We start from the raw sequence: 23156 nt of genomic DNA, 5'->3' as shown, positions 1-23156 counted from the left end.
ATGCCTACAAATGTATATAGAACTTTGAAAATCTTTTTGTCAGAAACTGCTAGTCTGTTTTCAAAATAATTTTACACAAATGTTTCTTGGGTGACCCTCTACCAAATTCCTTCAAATAATTATGATTCATTGAAAAAGTGGCCGCCTGGGTGAGGGGCTCATTTTCCCATATGGCTATACAGAAAACTTATTGTATGAAACTACTGGTCTGATTTGGGAATAATTTTATTTGAAGTAGCTTTAAGAAAATTTCAACTATATTTCTCATAATTCATGATTATGATTTTTTTGACCTTCTTGTCCTTAAGTGCAATGATAACAGGTGAGCGATATAGGGCCATTATGGCTCTCTTGTTTAATATCTTCTGTAAACCACGAAGTTTGTGTGTCGCGTTTTACCTTTTTCGTTTTCATAGGTGCATGTTTTATCAGAATGTTGTTTAAAATAGAATAAAGAAAATGTATGATTTATTGGGGTCAGAGAATGTTTCTATCAAATGAAATGGTGCAGTTGACAAGTCGTCCCGAAAACTGGCTTCATCAAAAAATTTTAAAGACCTGTACTTTATTGTTTTGTGACTATCTTGATTTTCATTAGTATGTTTCATCGATCTCGTGAAACATATTGGGTAATGATCACTGATATTGTAATTTGGCACCAGTATTTCACCTACATATTCACACCTTGTAGTATATACCGGTATGTGATCAATAATAGTAGAACTTAGTTTTGTTACTCGTGTTGGGATTTTAATAAGTCGATTAATACCGAATTTTATTATTTTATCCTGCCATTTTTTATTTGTGAATTTTTAGCTCACCTGAGCACAAAGTGCTCAAAGTGAGCTTTTGTGATCGCCCTGTGTCCGTTGTTGTCTGTCTGTGTCTCTAAACTTGGTTTTGGGGCCATTTTAATAGCCCAGAGGTGAATAGGGGGCCTTTTATAAACAAGGGGCCATGGCCCTTTGATGTTTGCTGTAAATGAATCAGAGGGCCACAGGGGAGGTAAAAAATGTGTTTTCAAGATATGGCCCATTACACAATGTGTCCAAAACTTGGGTGGGGGGGGGGGGACCCTTAACGAGCCTTTTTGGTTGTTCAGCAGGTTCTTTGGGGCCATTGTTGGCCCCTTAAAAATGGCTCTTTGGCTGTTGGCCCACAAACCCTAAAGTAGTGGACCATCTGTCTGTCCGTCGTCTGTCCGTCGTCAACAATTTGACTGTTAACACTCTAGAGGTCACAATTTTGCCCCAATCTTAATGAAACTTGGTCAGAATGTTACCCTCAATAAAATCTTGGACGAATTTGATATTGGGTCATCTGGGGTCAAAAACTAGGTCACTAGGTCAATTCAAAGGAAAAGCTTGTTAACACTAGAGGTCACAGTTTTGGCCCAACCTTAATGAAACTTGGTCAGAATGTTACTCCCAATAAAATCTTGGACGAGTTTGATATTGGGTTATCTAGGGTCAAAAACTAGGTCACCAGGTCAAATCAAAGGAAAAGCTTGTTAACACTCTAGAGTTTACAATTTTGGCCCTATCTTAATGAAACATGGTCAGAATGTTACCCTCAATGAAGTCTTGGATGAGTTCGATATTGGGTCATCTGGGTTCAAAAACTAGGTCACTAGGTCAATTCAAAGGAAAAGCTTGTTAACACTAGAGGTCACAGTTTTGGCCCAACCTTAATGAAACTTGGTCAGAATGTTACTCTTAATAAAATTTTGGACGAGTTAAATATTGGGTTATCTGGGGTCAAAAACTAGGTCACCAGGTCAAATCAAAGGAAAAGCTTGTTAACACATTTATGATTATATCTTCATGAATCTAAGTCAGAATGTTAATCTTGATGATCTTCAGGTCCAGTTTGAATCTGGGTCATGCAGGGTCAAAAACTAGGTCACCAGGTCAAATCAAAGGAAAAGCTAGTTAACACTCTAGAGGTCACATTTATGACCATATCTTAATGAAACTTGGTCAGAATGTTAATCTTGATGATCTATAGGTCAAGTTTGAATCTAGGTCATGTGGGGTCAAAAACTAGGTCACCTGGTCAAATCAAAGGAAAAGTTAGTTAGCACTTTAGAGGCCACATTTATGACCATATCTTAATGGAACTTGGTCAGAATGTTAATCTTGATGATCTTTAGGGAAGCTTTAAGTCTGGGTCAGATGGGGCCAAAAGCTAGGTCACCAGGTCAAATCAAAGGAAAAGCTAGTATAAGCCATATTTATGACCTTATCTTAATGAAACTTGGTCAGAATGTTAATGTCAAAAACTAGATCACCAAGTCAAATCAAAGGAAAAGATTGTTAACACTCTAGAGGCCACATTTATGACTGTATCTTCATGAAACTTGGTCAGAATGTTAACCTTGATAATCTTTGGTCAAATGCAAATCTGGATCATGTGGGGTCAAAAACAAGGTCACCAGATCAAATCAAAGGAAAAGCTAGTTAACATTCTAGAGGCCACATTTATGACCATATCTTAATGAAACTTGGTCAGAATGTTAATCTTGCTGATCCTTAGGTCAATAGGTCAGGTGAGCGATACTGGGCCTTCATGGCCCTCTTGTTCATACTTATTTTCTGGCAAGTAATTAATGTTGAAATCTCCGAGGGTATACATAGCACAGTATATCATAGTAAGGTACAAAAATCCAGTGTTTTTAGTCACGTGTCCGTGAGCTAAAAGTAGAATGTAGTGTTTAGAATGTCATGTACAATATAGATCTATATTATAGTAGAAATAAAGTAGTTATGAAATTAAAAAGTGTTCTTGTCTATTTGAATAGATTATAAATGGAATAAATAAAATGTCTGGTATAGTTCTTGTCTAAACAGAGTGTTTCTGTGCTATTTTATTTATTATGTTTGTTCCGAACTCTAGGTCATGTTCAATCTTAGTGGCGTAGATTTTCAGTGGTTCATCATCGATGTTGTAATGTGGTTGGTCTTGAAAGTAGAGGAGGGATGATCATCTCATTTAGCATGTCCTCTGTTGTTATCTCAGTTTTTTAGCTCACCTGTTACGTAGTAACAAGGTGAGGTTATGTGATCGCCCTTTGTCTGTCCATCCGCAATTTCTTTTAAACATGATAGAGACCACATTTTCCAGTTGATTTTAATCAATTAATTTAATAATGCACACAACTTGTATTGGCATAATATCTTGGTTCCTTTCGAAAACTGGCCAGATTCCATCATGGGTTCCAGAGTTATGGTCCCTTAAAGGGCCAAAATTTGCTGTTTTGGCTTTTGCAGACATATTGAGACTTCATTTATGATTTGATTTGATACAAGCTTGCAAAATATCTTTAACAACAATAGATCTTAAATTCCATGATGAGTCCGCCAGATCCAATCATAGGTTCCAGAGTTACGGTCCCTGATTGACCCCTGAAAGAGCCAAAATTTGTTAATTTTTACCTTGTGAACATGATAGAGACATTTTACATTTGATTTTAACCACACTTACACACAGCTTAAGTCACAATAAGATCTCAGTTCCTTTTCAAAACCGGCTAGATTCCACCATGAGTTCTAGAGTTACTTCCCCTAAAAGCAGCAAAATTTTCTGTTTTGACCCTTTCAGCCATAATTATAGAGGTTTCATTTAGCTTTGATTTGATAAAAACTTACACAAAATGTTTATCTTGATGATCTCTAGGCAAAATTAGAAACTGGGTCATGTGGGGTCAAAAACTAGGTCACCAGGTCAAATCATAGGAAAAGCTAGTTAACAATTTAGAGGCCACATTTATGACCTTATCTTAATGAAACTTGGTAAGAATGTTAATCTTAATGATCTTTAAGTCAATAGGTCAGGTGAGCGATACAGGGCCTTCATGGCCCTCTTGTTGTAATTTTTCTGTGTGAATTTTAGAAAATTTGTCTCTTGACCAGGATTGGAACACATGTCAAGATATAATATTGTAGAATATGGCGTGCCTGGTGCACATAAGAAACTCCAGCATATTTATATATTTTTATGGCTAACAAACAGTTTGGATCTTGCTCAGTAAAAAAAAAAAAAATGTTATAAACTGTGTAATTGAAGTGCTAGCTTCTGTGTTTTACTTGTAGAAGTTTAGTGCCTTTGTGATATTTTACAATAATGTTAAAGGCTATGAACTTCTATTCCACAAGTAACATACATCTTGATGGTTTATTAGTAGTCGCCACAATGATAGCTTTGTGTATCTTCAATAATACGATCTTTTTTGCACAGTAACCTTGTCATTTATTGTGATATATTAAAATAACTTGGCTCATTAATTCAAATGACGTGTCACACCCCAAATCAATGTCAGGAGAGGAATTTTATAAGACTATGTCTTTCATTTTTATCCTTTCAAACTATGATGAATGTATTTAATTATGTCTCCCACCACACAGTGGTGTGGGAGACATATTGATTTACTCCAGTCTATGTATGTGTGTGTTTATCTCTGTCTGTCACAAAGCTTGTCCGCACTCTAAGTCGAACATTTCTCATCCGATTTTTACCAAACTTGAACAAAATGTGTCTGACAATAAGACCTCGGCCAAGTTCGATAACTAGCCAAATCGGTCCAAGCGTATTGGAGTTATGGCTCTTGAATTACCAAAAATCGGCCTTTTTACTCTTGTCCGCACTCAAGTCAAATATGTCTCATCCGATCTTCACCAAGCTTGAACAAAATGCGTTTTACAATGAGGCCTGGGCCAAGTTCGATAACTAAGCCAAATCGGTTTAGGCATTTTAGAGTTATGGCCCTTGAATTACCCAATAATCGGCCATTTTACTCTTGTCCGCACTCTAAGTCAAACATTTCTCATCCGATCTTCACCAAAATTGAACAAAATGTGTTTTACAAGGAGGCCTCGGCCAAGTTTGATAACTAGCCAAATCGGTCCAGGCATTTTGGAGTTATGGCCCTTGAATTAATTCTTGTCTGCTCTCTAAGTCGATGATTTCTCATCCGATCTGATCTTCACCAAACTTGAACAAAATGTGTTTGACCATAAGACCTCAGCCAAATTCGATAACTAGCCAAATCCACCTAGGCACTTTTGAATTATGGCCCTTGAATTATTGATTGGATCCACTCATCCATCTAATTGGATCCACTTGTCTAGACCATCAAGAGAAACTAGACATTTTTCATAGGGGCAGTTGTGGGAGACAAGCGCTTTTCTCAAAAGCATCTCTAGTTTGTACATGTATTACTGGGAATAAAATGTTTTTAAACTAAATCAATGTCAGTATCTCAAAAGTCAAGGTCACATTTGTTTCAAGGTCAAATTATATGACAATAGTTGAACTTTATCAGACCATAACTTTGTCATCTATGGTGGAATTTTAAAAATAAGCTGGCACAATTGTTCACAATCAAACATCGCTGCCTTGCACGCAAATCAATGTCAATATCCCAAAGGTCAAGGTCAGACTTGGAGTTCAAGTCTTAAATATGAACATAATGGATCTCCTAATACTGGCGTTGATTGCCCTAGAACTTAGTCTCGATCAGTGGCCAATGTAGTTACACTTTCACTTTCTGATTTAACATTTTGTCTCCATATACTGTTACATCTTATAGATTCAAATGTCTGTAGGCCTTACTAACCTGTGATTACATATTGTCTTTTAACAAAATTAATCCAGTTGGTGATCATTGAATATTGTTAAAATCAAAATTAACGCTTAGCTCAGTAGGGAGAGCGTTTGTCTACGGATCGCATGGTCGCGAGTTTGATCCTCGGGCGGGGCGCATGTTCTCTGTGATGATTTGATAAAAGACATTGTGTCTGAAATCATTCGTCCTCCACCTCTGATAATTCATGTGGGGAAGTTGGCAGTTACTTGCAGAGAACAGGTTTGTACTGGTACAGAATCCAGGAATACTGGTTAAGTTAACTGCCCGCCATTACATGACTGAAATACTGTTGAATAACAGCGTTAAACCTAAAACAAACAAAATGAACATGTAAGTTTTCATATTTTCCAATAAGATTTTCTTCTCTACTGTCTATTTACACATTCTTGTATCAATATGTTTGGACTTGCACAATAAGCCACTTCTCCATAGTAATTACAGCAAAACCCACAAGAAAGCTTCACTAGCAACACATTACTACCGTCAGAGCTGCAACTTTGATTGAGTGTTCATTTGCAAAAACATCACTGATCTCCATATTCAAAGACAACTTAGCTTTCTATACAGTGGAAATTTCTGAACATCACACAAAATACATGTCCATAGTTGTAAATTAGCAGTGCTCAGTCAGAAGTATTTAAAGTGGAAATAAGAAACTACTATGAAATACAGACCATTTGACTGTAACAGCCAGTAATTTTAAAAAATTGAAGAAAATACAGTCAAAAGTGAAACCACTGGTCCAATTTGTCTCAAATGTTCCTTAAGAGACCCTTTACTAAATTCTTTCAGTTATACAATATGTCCCCCAGTGGACAGCACTTTTTCTCTATATATCTGTATAGAAAACTTTGATAATCTTACAAACCACTGGCCTGATTTTAAATAAATTTACACAACTATCTTTATGAAACTTGAGCAATGGAACTCAGGTGAGCGATTTAGGGCCATCCTCACAAAGATAGTGATCAGGAGTTATCATACATACCTTTAGTCATTTAAACATGCACATGCAATGGAATATCTTAATGGGAAGTAGAAATGAAAACTTGCAGCTAGTACTACTACTCAGCGTTATTCGATACATCACTAGGCATGCAGGACATATAATTGATAGTAATGCATAGGAAAATTTGTGTATTACTTCAAAAACAATACAGATTATCATAAAATGATAGTTTTTAGCTTCTTAAATTTTAGCTTTTAATCATTTAATGTGTACCAAGAAATGGTTTTCTTACAAAAATTATGGGTAAATAGTATTTAGCTTTTAGGACCCTTTCTGTTTTGCAGACACTCCATAGTAGCCTGCTTGCCAGTTCAGAGAGATTTAAATCATTTAATCAATTCATTTAAAGAGTGCTCAAAATGAATTGATGAATTAATAGGTTAAATAGATTTAGCTTAAATTCTTATGATTTCAATTACTGTGCCCTTCAAATGATTCAAACCTCTCTTCAGTTGTTTTAATACTTTAATAATTTTGGCTGCTGGCCATCCTGAGGCAGTGCCCAACTGTTGTTTTTTCCTGCTTGTGTGTGTGTCTTGGGTGGTGCCCCACTGCGTTGTTTGCTTATCTGTGTTAATTGTGTGTGTGTGTTTTTGTCATGTGTACATGCATGTCTGCTGTGGTTTACGCTGAGGGAGACTGCGTTTTAGGAAAGGCTTTCCCTTTTGAATATTCATTCTTGCCTTTTTTCCACTTTCCCCCAACACCTTACCTTTTTTAACTCACCTGTCACGTAGTGACAAGGTGAGCTTTTGCGATCGCCCTTCATCCGTCGTCCGTCCGTAGTCCGCCCACAATTTCTTGTGAACACGATAGAGACCACAGTTTGCAATCAATTTTAATTAAACTTGCACACAACTTGTATTGGCATAATACATAATATCTTGGTTCCTTTTGAAAACTGGCCAGATAACATCATGGGTTCCAGAGTTATAGCCCCTTAAAGGGCCAAAATTACTATTTTTGGCTTGTGAACACGACAGAGACCACATTTTGCAATCAGCATTAATCAAACTTGCACACAAATTGTATTGGCATAATATCTCAGTTCCTTTCGAAGACTGGCCAGATCCCGTTATGGATTCCAGAGTAATGGCCTCTTAAAGGGCCAAAATTTGCTATTTTTGGCTTGTGAACACGACAGAGACCACATTTTGCAATCAGCATTAATCAAACTTGCACACAACTTGTATTGGCATAATATCTCAGTTCCTTTCGAAAACTGGCCAGATTACATCATGGGTTCCAGAGTTATGGCCCATTAAAGGTCCAGAATTTGCTATTTTGGCTTTTGCAGCCATATAGAGACTTTATGGTTTGATTTGATACAAACTTGCAAAATATCTTCAACAACAATAAATCTTGGATTCCATGATGAATCTGTCAGAACCAATCATAGGTTCCAGAGTTATTTTACTTACTATTTAGTACTTATAGGACTCCTTTGAAATTTCATTATAGTCATTAGTTGGACTGAGACAATCAGGGTAGATAACTATGGACTGATTTATGTCAAATTACCTCCCTTTATTTAAAATTAAAATGGGTATATCTCCGTAACTAATGAAGATACTGATCTGAAATTTCATTTACGCCATCAGATTGACTTGGACAATCGGTGAAGATACATATTGACTGAATTTATGACAAATTACCTCCCTTTATTTTTTTAGCTCACCAGAGCACAAAGTGCTCAAGGTGAGCTATTGTGACCGGTCATTGTCCGGCGTCTGTCGGCGCGCGTCGTGCATCAACATTTGCCTTGTGAACACTCTAGAGACCACATTTTTGACCCAATCTTTATGAAACTTGGTCAGAATGTTTGTCTTGATGATCTCTAGGTCAAGTTCGAAACTGGGTCATGTGGGGTCAACAACTAGGTCAGATCAAAGGAAAAGCTTGTGAACACTCTAGAGACCACATTTTTGACCCAGTCTTTATGAAACTTGGTCAGAATGTTAGTCTTGATGATCTCTAGGTCAAATTTGAAACTGGGTTATTTGGGGTTAAAAAACTAGGTCAGTAGGTCAGATCAAAGGAAAACCTTGTGAACACTCTAGAGACCACATTTTTGACTTGATCTTTATGAAACTTGGTCAGAATGTTTGTCTTGATGATCTCTAGGTTAAGTTTGAAACTGGGTCATATGGGTTCAAAAACTAGGCCAGTAGGTCAGATCAAAGGAAAGGCTTGTGAACACTCTAGAGACCACATTTTTGACCCAATCTTTATGAAACTTAGTCAGAATGTTAGTCTTGATGATCTCTAGATCAAGTTCGAAACTGGGTTATGTGGGATCAAAAACTAGGTCAGTAGGTCAGATCAAAGGAAAAGGTTGTGAACACTCTAGAGACCACATTTTTGACCTAATCTTTATGAACTTTGGTCAGAATGTTTGTCTTGATGATCTCTAGGTCAGGTTTGAAACTGGGTCATGTGGGGTCAAAAACTAGGTCAGTAGGTTAGATCAAAGAAATAGCTTGTGAACACTCTAGAGACCACATTTGTGACCCAATCTTTATGAAACTTAGTCAGAAAGTTTGGCTTGATGATTTCTAGGTCAAGTTTCAATCTGGGTTATGTGGGGTCAAAAACTAGGTCAGTAGGCTAGATCATCTGATGAGCAATGTATAGGGCCATCATGGCCTACTTGTATGTAAATGAATATACCTAGCAGCTTTTAATGAGATTGGTTTGAAATGTTATTTATGTCTTCCATGGTAAGAAATAGTCATGTTAGATAACCCTGATTGAACGTTTATCGATATGAATACTTTTCTAATATATTGTTGTAAAGGCTTGTACTCTGTATGTTCTACATGCATATACCAATGCATGATTACCTCCCCTGATTTTATTAAAAATGGATTTATCTCAGTAAGTAATTATAGGTCTCATTTGAAATTTCATTATTGTCATTAGTTGGACTGAGACAATCAGGGTAGATAACTGTGAACTGATTTTATGTAAAATTACTTCCCTTTGTTTCAAATTAAAATGGGTGTATCTCAGTAACCAATGAAGATGCTGATTTGAAATGTCATTTATGCCATCAGATGGACTCTGACATCAGGGTAGATAACTTTTGACTGAATTTATGACAGATTACCTCCCTTTATTCTATGTAAATGAATATACCTCAGCAGCATCTAATGAGAAAGGTTTTAAATGTGATTTAAGTCTTCCAGGGTAAGGAATGGTCATGCTAGTACAAAAATGCAGCATTTGAGCCTAGGACCCTCAAACTTGGTATTGAGATTAGCCCTGACTAGTATGTGACCCATAGGTCAAAAGGGATTGTTACCAGAAAAATATTTATCCTGATGATATTTAATGTGTATGCCTATGTGATCTAAGTTAAAACTTGATCTTATCATTAAGAGCAATATTACTCAGGTGAGCGATTTAGGGCCATCATGGCCCTCTTGTTATCTACCCCTTATCCCCCACCCCCCTTTTTCTGTATTCTGCATATAATTAAGATGTACTTGTTGTTGGATTTTTGAAGGATTACATATACAATATATTTACGTTACAGCTTCTTCTTTTTATTGTGGTTGTGTTTGGGGTGCTCTGTTCTTCCAGGAATCTACCTTTACCTTTTATCTTTGATACAAATCTCATGATTAATGTGCAGAAAATCATTTCAAGAGAGAATTAATTTATTTGAACCAAGCATTAAGTAAATTGCAGGTAGGTTTAATTAATTGGGTTTCTGTTAATTTGAAAAGGATTAAAGGATTAATCCTTCTGTTCCACTGGACTGTAACCAGACCATGCATGTAATGTTAACTCCTTTGTTTAACTTTGCAGATTTTGTTTGTATTTGTGGCTACAGTCAAAGGTAAACCAGTTACAGACATTCACCAGAATATTGACAACAGAAACAGTGGGAATAGAGTTCAGATTAGAGCTTCAAGAAGGTAATTTTACCATAAGGAACTGTGCAAGGTTTAAGAAGTACAAATATTGAAGGAGATGTGTTTTGCAATCTGACTAAAGTACTTGATCTTCTAAACGAAGATCTGAGGATGATTCATTCGCATTCACCTTTCTGTATATTTGGATTTCCGATATTGCTATTTTTATTTTCGCAAATCTATTTTTATTTGAACCAATCAGACGACTCGTAGGGTGAGAAAAACTGTGCAGTCAGTCCTGGGCTCTAACCCGGGACCCTTGCTTACAGGGCGAGTGCTCTACTGACTGAGCTAACCAGCTGCCTTACACTCCTCTCAAAACATGAGGGTGCAGTCATGATATGGTAGTGATAAGAATTGTAGACATGAAAAACCCAGCCTAAATAGATTTTTGAAAGATTGTGTGTTTTGTATTTATATTAGCTCACCTTTCATTTCATTCATTTCGGTTGAAGCTGTAAGTTTATGTAGATTATTTGTCTACATTTTTATGCCTCTGGCATCTGCTAATGCGGGAGGCATATAGTGATCGTCCTGTCCGTCCATCCGTTCGTTCGTCCGTCCGTCCGTACGAGGTTAACCAAATGGGACCGTTTCGTCTTAGCATCAATACGCCTTACTAGAATGACTTTATACTAATGCAGATGTAACCTGTGACCATTCCTCATCTTCAGACATCACCTGACCTCAGTTTGACCTTGACCTTGACCTCATTTTGGACTTGGGTTGCTTTATATGGGACATCTCTTGGTTAACCAAATGGGACCGTTTGTCTAGCATTATTACCACTTACAAGAATGAATTGATAGTAATACAGATATAACCTGTGACCATTCCTCATCTTCAAACATCACCTGACCTCAGTTTGACCTTGACCCCGTTTTGGACTTAGGTTGCTTTGTGTCGACAAGGATGCCACTGGGGGCATCAAGCGTTTATTGAACGCAGCTCCTTGTTTGGCTTGAATATTCAATGAATGGATTATTATACTTGCCATATCGTCAGGATTGCTTTTGGTTTGAAGCTTTAATGCAGCTTTCTTGAACTGGTCAGATTCCATTATGGGCTCCAGGGTTATGGCACCTGAAAGGGCCAGAATTAGCTATTTTGACCTTGTCTGCACAATAGCAGCTTCATTTATGATTTGAATTTAATCAGACTTGCACAAAATTTGTGTCACCATAAGATCTTGGTTCCTTTCTTGAACCGGCCGTATCCCCTAATAGGCTCCAGAGTTATGGCCCCTGAAAGGGCCAAAATTAGCTATTTTGACTTTGTCTGCACAGTAGCAGCTTCATTTATGATTTGAATTTAACCAAACTTGCACACAACTTGTATCACCATAAAATCTTGATTCCTTTTTATACGCCCGAAGGGACGTATTATGTTATTGCCTCGGTGTCTGTCTGTCTGTCTGTCTGTAGGTCAGCAATTTCCCTTCCGCTGTGTAACTCTTGAACCCCTTGAAGGATTTTAAAGAAACCTGACACAAATGTTCATCTCATCGAAACGACGTGCTGAGTGCATGTTTTGGATGGCTCACTTCAAGGTCAAGGTCACACTTAGGGGTCAAAGGTCATATGACTTTGTTTTGTGTGTATATTGCTCTGCATTTGCGTTGCATTGCAGTGCTCTTGTTTTTATTAGCTCACCAGTCACAAAGTGACAAGGTGAGCTTTTGTGATCGCGCAGCGTCCGTCTTCCGTGCGTGCGTCCATGCGTAAACTTTTTCTTGTGACCACTCTAGAGGTCACATTTTTCATGGGATCTTTATGAAAGTTGGTCAGACTGTTCACCTTGATGATATCTAGGTCAAGTTTGAAACTGGGTCACGTGGAGTCAAAAATTAGGTCAGTAGGTCAAATAATAGAAAAACTTTGTGACCTCCCTAGAGGCCATATTTTTCATGGATCTTCATGAAAATTGGTCAGAATGTTCGCCTTTATGATATCTAGGTCAAGTTTGATACTGGGTCACGTGGGGTTAAAAACCTTGTGACTTTTCTAGAGTCCGTACATTTCAATAGATCTCCATGAAAGTTGGTCAGAATGTTCACCTTGATGATATCTAGGTCAGGTTCGAAACTGGGTCACATGCGGTTAAAATCTAGGTCAGTAGGTCAAATAATAGAAAAACTTTGTGACCTCCCTAGAGGCCATATTTTCCAATGGATCTTCATGAAAATTGGTCAGAATGTTCAACTTGATGATATCTAGGTCGAGTTCGAACTGGGTCACGTGCGGTCAAAAACTAGGTCAGTAGGTCTAAAAATAGAAAAACCTTGTGACCTCTCTAGAGTCCATACTTTTAAATGGAGCTTCATGAAAATTTGTGATAATGTTCTCCTTAATGATATCTAGGTCAGGTTCGAAACGGGGTGACGTGCGTTCAAAAAACTAGGTCAGTAGGTCTAAAAATAGAAAAACCTTGTGACCTCCCTAGAGGCCATATTTTTCAATAGATCTTCATGAAAGTTGGTCAGAATGTTCACCTTGATGATATCAAGGTCAAGTTTGAAACTGGGTCATGTGCGTTCAAAAACTAGGTCAGTAGGTCTAAAAATAGAGAAACCGTGTGACCTCTCTACAGGCCATAGCTTTCAATGGATCTTCATGAAAATTGGTCAGAATGTTCATCTTGATGATATCTAGGTCAGATTCGAAACTGGGTCACGTGGGATCAAAAACTAGGTCAGTAGGTCTAAAAATAGAGAAATCTTGTGAGCTCCCTAGAGGCCAAATTTTTCAATGGATCTTCATGAAAGTTGATCTGAATGTTCACCTTGATGATATCTAGATCAAGTCTGAAACTGGGTCATTTGCGGTCAAAAACTAGGTCAGTAGGTCTTAAAATAGAGAAACCTTGTGACCTCTCTAGAGGCCATACCTTTAAATGGATCTTTATGAGAATTGGTCAGAATGTTCACCTTGATGATATCTAGGTCAAGTTCGAAACTGGGTCACGTGCCATTAAACACTAGGTTAGTAGGTCTAAAAATAGAGAAACCTTGTGACCTCTCTACAGGCCATACCTTTCAATGGATCTTCATGAAAATTGGTCAGAATGTTCACCTTGATGATACCTAGATCAAGTTTGAAACTGGGTCAACTGCAGTCAAAAACTAGGTCAGTAGGTCTATGTCGTCTGTGTGTACGTGCGTAAACTTCTGCTTGAAAACCTGAGTTATTAGGTTGGGGTATGTTGTTGGTCGGGCGGGCCGGCGGGCGGCGTCAAACTGGTGTTTCCGGTCAATAACTTTTGTTTCGGTAAAGATATTTGAATAAAACTTGGTATGTTTGTAGCTTATATTAAGACAAAGGCTGGGATTGATTTTGGGGTTTCTGGGGTCAAGGTCAAGGTCACTGTTACTTAAAATAGAAAAAGGGTTTCCGGTCAATAACTTAACTTAGGAATGAGCTATCATGATGAAACTTGGTGTATAGAAAACTTATATAAAGTTGTAGCTTGGGATTGATTTTTGGGTTTCTGGGATCAAGGTCAAGGTCATTGTTACTAAAAATAGGGTTAGGGTTAGGTTAGGGTTAGGGTTAGCATATCTTCTACATGCATGGAGGGATTTTGATGAAAGTTGGCACAATTGTTCACCATCATGAGACGGAGTGTATTGCGCAAGAACCAGGTCCCTAGGTCTAAGGTCAAGGTCACACTTAGAGGTCAAAGGATACAAGAATGAAAACTTTGTCCGGAGCATATCTTCTTCATGCATAGAGGGATTTTGATGTAACTTGGCACAATTATACACCATCATGAGACGAAGTGTCTTGCGCAGTTCCCTTCTTTAGAATTACTTCCCTTTGTTGTTACTATAAATAGCTTATATTGTAACTTTTTCATTACTAGACGTAGGGAAAAATCGAGACCACTTTTCTGTAGTACAACATGCATGTTACATCCAATTTTGAGGTGTATTTTGACCAATCTCTACCTGGTAAGGATTTCTGTATGGACTTACAAATTTTTTTTTTTTTTTTTTTTTTTAAAGATTAACTTCCCTTAGTTGTTACTATAAATAACTTATATTGTAACTTTTTTATAATTGACCGTAGGGAAAAACCAAGACCACTTTTCTGTGGGACAACATAGTTGTTACTTTCTAATTTTAGGTGTATTTTAAGGTATCTCTACCTGGTAAGGAGTTTTTTTGTGGACTTAGAAAAACAAAAGAATTACAATGATTACTAAACAATCACTAAATTAAAATTACATCTACAAATACAGGTGCTAGAGTAAAGAAATTTGCTGTGACGGGTGTATATTGTTTTGGCACTCTTGTTTATTCTTATGAAAAGTGTTGAAAACCTGGTTTCGTGGCATTACCGCGTTTCTTGTGATCACTCTAGTTTCAGGGTTCCCACACTATCCGGGAAAACGGGAAAAGTCCATGAATTTCAAAAAGTGACTCCCGGCCGTGAAAATATCGGGAATTTGGCGAGAAAACGGTAAAGGTATGGGAAAATACCGGGAATTATCCCATTTTGCTAAGGGAAGTAATTCATGATTCAAAATGGCAGACATGGATGTCATTTGAATTTCCTTTTCCGAAAATACCAATGTTTTTGTGGTTGATGAGCCTTAGTCTTATATAATATTGGTAACTATGCTTGAATTTTTAAACAGTAATTCTAGGCTTTCGCCTTTCGGTCATTTTTTGTCGATTTTTAACATGTCCTGTGAAATCCGAATTTTTTCGAGAAAAATTGTGAAAATCGTGATTAGTGGCACGCTTGAATTCAGTGATCAAACATCATTCAACATGACTGAAAAAAATTCATTTGCTAGACGTGTATCAAAGTATCTAAATAATGTAGGTGGCACCAGAGGTGTAGTTATTATGAAGGAGTTGATTAAGTCTTCACAACATGCTAGACAAGTAAATGATTCATAAACTGAAGCTTGAGCACAGTAAGAAAACAAAATTAAAAAAAAAGAAAGAAAAACTTTTAAGCAGTCATTGCCCTCTTGTTCATATATATTTTTACACTAAATCTAGAAAAATTGATGGGAACGTACAACCCTATATGTCAAACAGAGGTCCTTGAAAATTGCAGCAAGGTCCTGGAAAAGTCCTGGAAAAGTCCTTAAATTTCATAGAGGTAAAAGTGTGGGAACCCTGTAGTTTAAGATACAGCCTTGAAATTTGGATGACATATACAGTTTTAAAAAACTGTCTTTCAGTGACCATAAATGTGACCTACTGATCTACTTTCTAATAGATTAGCATTAGTTTGCCATTTGAAACATGTGGTTCAATATAGTCAGGTGAGTGATTCAGGGTCATCATGACCCTCTTGTTTGGTAGATCTTTCTTTTGTTCCTTACAATAATTTTTATGCCCCCAGCATCTACTGATGTGGGAGGCATATAGTGATTGCCCTGTCCGTCCGTCCGTTGGTCCGTCCATACGAGGTTAACCAAATGCGACCGTTTCGTCTAGCATCAATACCCCTTACTAGAATGACTTGATACTAATGCAGATGTAACCTGTGGCCATTCCTCATCTTCAGACATCACCTGACCTCAGTTTGACCTTGACCTTGACCTCATTTTGGACTTAGGTTGCTTTATATGGGCTATCTAGGTGTATTTTGACATATCTGTACACCTTGTTATATTTTTTTCCTTTTTGGTTAAATTTCTTCCCTTTGTTGTTCCTGTCCTTTGGGATTCATCAGTCAAAATTTTGCTGCTATCCTCCTCTGATGTAATCCTTTGAGCATGAAACTACTGGCCTGATTTGAAAATGCCCTCTTGTAATAATCTTCTAACCTCAACCTCTACTTTTTCTACCATATGTTACATTTCTTAATCTTATTGTATCCCCCCCCCCCCCACACACACACACACCCGAACAACAAAGTTATAAGTGAGGTATACTGGTTTCAGGTTGTCTGTCTGTTCATCTGTCCATCTGGGCGACTGAAACGAAAGAGTGGGCCATTTAATAGTAAAGAGAACAATAGAGAACAACAGCTTCAATCTGTTAACAATAGAATGAAGGGTCGGGGCTCCCTATTCAAACAAAAGAAAATAACAAAAGAAAAGGCCCCCTCTTTCATTTCGGCAACAGTTTGACTGTTAACACTCTAGAGGTCACATTTTTAGCCCAATCTTAATTAAACTTGGTCAGAATGTTACCCTCAATAAGATCTTGGAAGAGTTTGATATTGGGTCATCTGGGGTCAAAAACTAGGTCACCAGGTCAAATCAAAGGAAAAGCTTGTTAACACTCTAGAGGTCACAATTTTGGCCCAATCTTAATGAAACTTGGTCAGAATGTTACCCTCAATAAAATCTTGGATGAGTTTGATATTGGGTCATCTGGGGTCAAAAACTAGCTCACCAGGTCAAATCAAAGGAAAAGCTTGTTAACACTCTAGAGGTCACATTTTTGGCCCAATCTTAATGAAACTTGGTCAGAATGTAACCCTTAATAAAATCTTGGACGAGATTGATATTGGGTCATCTGGGGTCAAAAACTAGGTCACCAGGTTAAATCAAAGGAAAAGCTTGTTAACACTGTAGAGGCTACATTTATGACCATGTCTTAATCTTATGATCTAAGTCAAGTTCAAATCTGGGTACAGTGGCGTCAAAAACTAGGTCACTAGGTCAATTCTAACGAAAAAGCGTGTTAACACTCTAGAGGCCACATATAATATGACTGTATCTTCATGAAACTTAGAGTCAGAATGTTAATCTTGATGATCTTTAGGTCAAGTTCGAATCTGGGTCATGTGGGGTCAAAAACAAGGTCTTTAGGTCAAGTCAAAGGAAAAGCTAGTTAACACTTTAGATGCCACATTTATGACCATATCTTAATGAAACTTGGTCAGAATGTTAATCTTGATGATCTTGAGGTCTGTGATACAGGGCCTTCATGGCCCTCTTGTTATATAGAATATGTAGGGAATAATATTTAGGTCTAATCTAGATATAGTAGTCATTTTCAGTCAGAGTCCTCAATTAATACTTATTCATTTGTTTGGGACTAATCTATATGTCAAAGAAGTAATGACTAAATTATCAAATGCCATGCCATGAGATCTAGTCATTTTGAGGAATGTTTGTAAAAATATGAAAAATAGAGAGTTTAAAATCAAAGAATAAAAAAAAAGATTATGTTTTGTTTCTTATTTGGCAGTGAAACTGGTACAGAAATGATGAAGAGGGATACCAGTGCAGCTGAAAATAACATTGGTACAGTATATTTTTATGCCCTTTGTGTTGAAAATTCCAGAGGCATAGTGTTTGAACTGTTTCATTAGTCTGTCCATTTGTCCATCACAGTTTCTTGTGTACACCACCTGCAGTTTCCTTCCAGTTCAGATTGAACTTGTTGAAGTGTACATATACATATTATCAGGACTTTCTTGTTGACATTTTCAGCTCAACTGAACCAAAGGTTCAGGGTGAGCTTCAGTCTTAGTTGAAGCCTTCAGGAAAGGTGGATGGTCCGGCATCCATTGTCTTATCATCAGTCATTGTGCATCTGTCTTCAACAATATACTTAAACATCTTCTCCTCTGCATCAGAATTACAGCAAGATTGGTCTGTAGCATCTTGGCAAGGTTCCCTCTTAAATGTGTTCAAATGGTGGCACTAGGCATTTTAATGACATCTCTGAAACCATGAGACGGAAGTTAATGAAACTTGGCATGAATGTAACAGTTATTGGCTGGTCTTCTTCAAGGGTGATCTTCTTTAGAATTGTTCAAACAGTTCTGCTTTGTTGCACATAGAGGCTGCCAGAGTTAAAAATAGAAAAATCTTCAAATGACATCTCCTCCTAAACCGTTGGTCTGATTTTAAAATAATTTCACACAATTGGTCCTTATGTAATGCTCTATCAAGATTATACAAATTATTGGATTGCTTAAAAAAACATGTCACCAAAAGTTATCACGCTGTCCCAAATCATCCTATTATTTGGACTAGCTTTTTGTAACAGTTTTCAGCCCATTTATTATGCTCAACATAACTGAGACTGAAAGAGCTATGAAGTACATAATACTGGTATACCACAGAGCAGTTACACAATATGAAAAAAGCTTTTATTTAAAAGAGCCTCTTTGGGTTTAGATGTTGCAATATAGGTATTTAGATGATTTTATTGTTTCCGTAAATTGGAAAATTATTGAAAACTAAACTAAACTTTTTTCTCCATTTAATATCATTCAGCACAACTAGATCTCATTTTGTTTCGCTTCCTATAATTATTTGTGTAACTCCAGTTTTGTCTAGTCATATTTCTTCATTCTGTATTTCTTCTTTTGTGAGATCATGTAAAAACAATTTAAGTCTTATGAATACAGAAACATTTTTGTTCAAGTCACATTCTGCATTTATAGTTCGCTATAATCATGTAGAAATTGGAGACAATTATCAAAAACATATTGGCCATTTTCAGTTTCCTTAAAATTTCTTGTTATTTTTAAAAATTGTACAATTTTCATGATGCCTTCATCAGAAAATAAAAAGTCAAGTTGATAGACTGTAAAACACAATTACAAACAAGTCGTAAGTTGCAAAAATTGAATTCCTGTCAACAGCTCTGTGACACTGGATCTAAACTTGCCAGTTCAGTTGCAACTGCTCACACAGAAAACAAAGTAAAGACAGTCTCAGTGGGATTCTATCGTCTACTTCATTGTTTTTAAACAAAATCCTGTCATATAATACCGTCCTGTCAAGAGGGACTGTAATTAGTGTTGGCATCTCTTCCTCACCAGCATTGTGAAGGTCATGTCAAAAATATTTTCTTAGAACTCAATTTTTTCTTTTAAAGAATTAACTACAAAGATGGATAGAAAAAAACGACAGTGTTCACTCAGTCCATTTGATGTACATTGCCATGGCTATTGTCCAAAAACAAATACAAGAGATTGGGAAAAATTGATCATATATTGGAACTGCAGTGCTAGGTATGAGGGAACAACATACCACTGTGCAAGGATTAATACAACTGGACAGTTTGTGGAAGCTTGTGCTGTTCCAAAGAATTGTGATAAAGGTAAGTATATTTATATTTGATTTACCATACCATGCAGGAATTTAAAAAACAACAAATATGTATACAAATATTTTAGATGGATTTGATCATGTGATACCTGTTAAAGATGTAATCAATCATAACATGCCAACAAGTACATGGGCAAAATTGGGCAGATATATTCATTCAGTAAAAGACTGTTAAAGTGGGCAGATGGAACCGTAGAATGAACTTGATAAAAAGTCTGCCCACAAAATTATATATATATATATATATGAAACACACGCTGTTATAGATATCTGGTAACATTGATGTTGACACCACCACGAGATGGAGTGTCTTGTGCAAGAACCAGGTCCCTAGGTCTAAGGTCAAGGTCACACTTAGAGGCCAAAGGTCAGATACAAGAATGACTTTGTCCGAAGCATTTCTTCTTCATTCATGGAGGGATTTTGATGTAACTTAGCACAATTGTACACCATCTTGAGACGAAGTGTCATGCACAGGTCCCTTCTTTAGAATTACTTCCCTTTGTTGTTACTTGTATTGTAACTTTTTAGCTCACCTGTCACGAAGTGACAAGGTGAGCTTTTGTGACCGCTTGATGTCCGTCGTCAGTCGACCGTCGTGCGTCAACAATTTGTAAGAAAATCTTCTTCTTGAAAACCACTGGGCAGAATTACACCAAACTTCACAGGAATGATCCTTGGGTGGCCCCCTTTCAAAATTGTTCAAAGAATTGAATTCCATGGAGAACTCTGGTTGTCAAAGCAACCGAAAGGAAAAACTCTAAAAATCTTCTTCTAAAAAACCAAAAGCCCTAGAGCTTAGATATTTGGTGTGAAGCATTGCCTAATGGACCTTTACCAAGTTTGTTCAAATCATGACCCCAGGGTCAAAATTGACCCCGCCCCAGGGGTCACTTGATTTTACACAGGAAAATCTTAAAAAATCTTCTTCTCAAAAAGCAGAAGCCCTAGAGCTTAGATATTTGACGTGTAACATTTCCTAGTGGACCTCTACTAAAGTTGTTCAAATTATGACCCCGGGGTCAAAATTGACCCCTCCCCAGGGGTCACTTTATTTTACATATGAAAATCTTCAAAAAAATTCTAAAAATAAACCAGAAGGCCTAGATCTTAGATATTTCACCTGTAGCATTGCCTAGTGGACCTCTACAAAATGTTTTCAAATCATGAACCCGGGGTCAAAATTGACCCTGCCCAAGGGGTCATTTGATTTTACATAGGAAAATCTTTAAAAATCTTCTTCTCAAAAAGCAGAAGCCCTAGAGCTTAGATATTTGACATGTAGCATTTCCTAGTGGACCTCTACTGAAGTTGTTCAAATCATGACCCCGGGGTCAAAATTGCCCCCTTCCCAGGGGTCACTTTATTTTACATATGAAAATCTTCAAAAATTTTCTAAAAATAAACCAGAAGGCCTAGAGCTTAGATATTTCACATGTAGCATTGCCTAGTGGACCTCTGCTAAAGTTGTTCAAATCATGACCCCGGGGTCAAAATTGACCTCGCCCTAGGGTTCACTTGATTTTACATAGTTTTTATGTGGATTTAGAAAAACAAAAGAATTACAATAATTACTACCACAAAATTAAAATTCCATTTGCAAATACAGGTGCTAGTGTAAAGAAATTTACTGTGACGGGCATATATTGTGACATTCTGGCACTCTTGTTAACTTAGAATTTTTTGGTTAAAGATTTTGATGAAGTCAAATATCTCTGTTACTATCAAAGCTTTTGACTTTAAACTTAAAAAGTTATTTACTATCAAAGTCTACACCAGGAGAAACAATCCCCATAACTCTGATTTGTTGAAGATTTATAAAGTTTTTACTTGCAAAGCTCTTATTCAGAGTCAAGCATGGAGAAAAGTCAAACGTGCTGTCTTATAGATAGCTATTGTTCTTTGAAAGACATATCCTCTTAAAACTGTGAGGTAGAAGTTGATGAAACTTGGCATGGATGTTCCTTAGATGGTCTTCTTCAAAAGTTTTTCAAATCATTGGGGCCTAGAAATCTTCAAACAATATCTCCTCCTAAACCATTAGTGCAATTTTGAAATAATATCACACACATTTTCCTTTATATAACCCTCTACCAAGATCATTCAGATTACTCAGATTTATCAAAAAACATATATATAGTCAAAACTTTAAAAATCTTCTGGCATTAAACTGCTGACCTGATTCTAAAATAATTTCACACATAATTAATGGTCCTTCTGTGACCAAGATTGTTCAAATTATTCCAATTTGTCAAAAAACATGGCTGTAAGAGGGCATGGTCTATTTTCACTATATCTGTGAAATGGAAACTTAGGAAGTTTCTTTATATGAAACTATAAGTCTAATTTTAAAATAATTCCACACAAATGGTCCAGATTTAACCTTCTGCCAAGATTGTTCAAATTTGTCAGGGGGCATGGTGTTTTTTCCCTATATGTATATAGTGGAAACTTTAAAAATCTGGTCTGAAACTACTGACCTGATTTTGAAATAATTTTTTACAAATGGTCCTTGTGTGACCCTCTACCAAGAATGTTCAAATTATTTCAGTTTGTCAGAACAAAACATGGCCGCCAGGGGGCATGGTCATTTTTTCCTGTATGTTTATATCGGAAACTTAAAAAATCTTCTTGTCAGAAACAGGAAAGTAATTTTACGCAAATGTTTCTTGAGTGACCCTTTAAGAAGATTGTACTAATAATATTTGTCATATGTTTACGAATTGGATAGAAATGTCTGTTCCGGGGGCACCTGCGCATTGGGTGGTAACGAGGCTAGCCAGGTGGTCTAGGGACGGATATTTCTGTCTGATTCGTAAACACATGATTGACATTTTTTCTTGCATATTGTATACATATAAGCATTTTATTCTGACAGATTTTCTTTTTGCATACCGTATTTTACAAAAAATAAAATAAATAAAGCAAATAGAAATGCACTCTTTCTTGTAGTAGAGTATGTACACAATGCGCGGGAAATGAATGTCCATAAGCAGAAGATGATGTTTCAGTGACGCACAATTACAAAGTTCTCCTTTAGTTTTATCGTTTATAGCATTGTGGTATGTTCTTACCGTGAAAAATGTATTTTGAATCGAGAAATATATTAGAAGGAATGGAGAGAAACTATCAAGGTACCTGATTTTTAGCTCACCTGAGCACGAAGTGCTCAAAGGTGAGCTTTTGTGATCGCCTTGTGTCCGTCGTCCGTCGTCGTAGTCAACAATTTGACTGTTAACACTCTAGAGGTCACAAATTTGAGCCAATCTTAATGAAACTTGGTCAGAATGTTACATTCAATAAAATCTTGGATGAGTTAGATATTGGGTCATCTGGGATCAAAAACTAGGTCACCAGGTCAAATCAAAGGAAAAGCTTGTTAACATTCTAGAGGTCACAATATTGGTCCAATCTTACTGAAACTTGGTCAGAATGTTACCCTCAATAAAATCTTGGACGGGTTTGATATTGGGTCATCTTGTCTCAAAAACTATGTCACCAGGTCAGATCAAAGGAAAATCTTGTTAACACTCTAGAGGTCACA

At 36.9% G+C, this 23156-nt stretch overlaps 1 protein-coding gene across 1 annotated transcript; it reads left to right on the top strand.

Moving 5' to 3' along the window:
• Positions 1-19604, top strand: LOC128553809 (uncharacterized; the record flags this gene model as incomplete). Its single annotated transcript, XM_053534999.1, has 4 exons — positions 1-12; positions 10467-10576; positions 17736-17791; positions 19380-19604. Coding segments are annotated over exons 1-4 (403 nt in total), but the record flags the coding sequence as incomplete, so codon positions are not given.
• Positions 19605-23156: the final 3552 nt, after the last annotated feature.

Source organism: Mercenaria mercenaria, unplaced genomic scaffold, assembly GCF_021730395.1.
Source record: "Mercenaria mercenaria strain notata unplaced genomic scaffold, MADL_Memer_1 contig_4346, whole genome shotgun sequence".
In the NCBI taxonomy this organism is placed as follows: domain Eukaryota; kingdom Metazoa; phylum Mollusca; class Bivalvia; order Venerida; family Veneridae; genus Mercenaria; species Mercenaria mercenaria.
The sequence above is the reverse complement of the archived record's forward strand: the minus strand, read 5'-3'. Positions and strand labels throughout refer to the sequence as shown.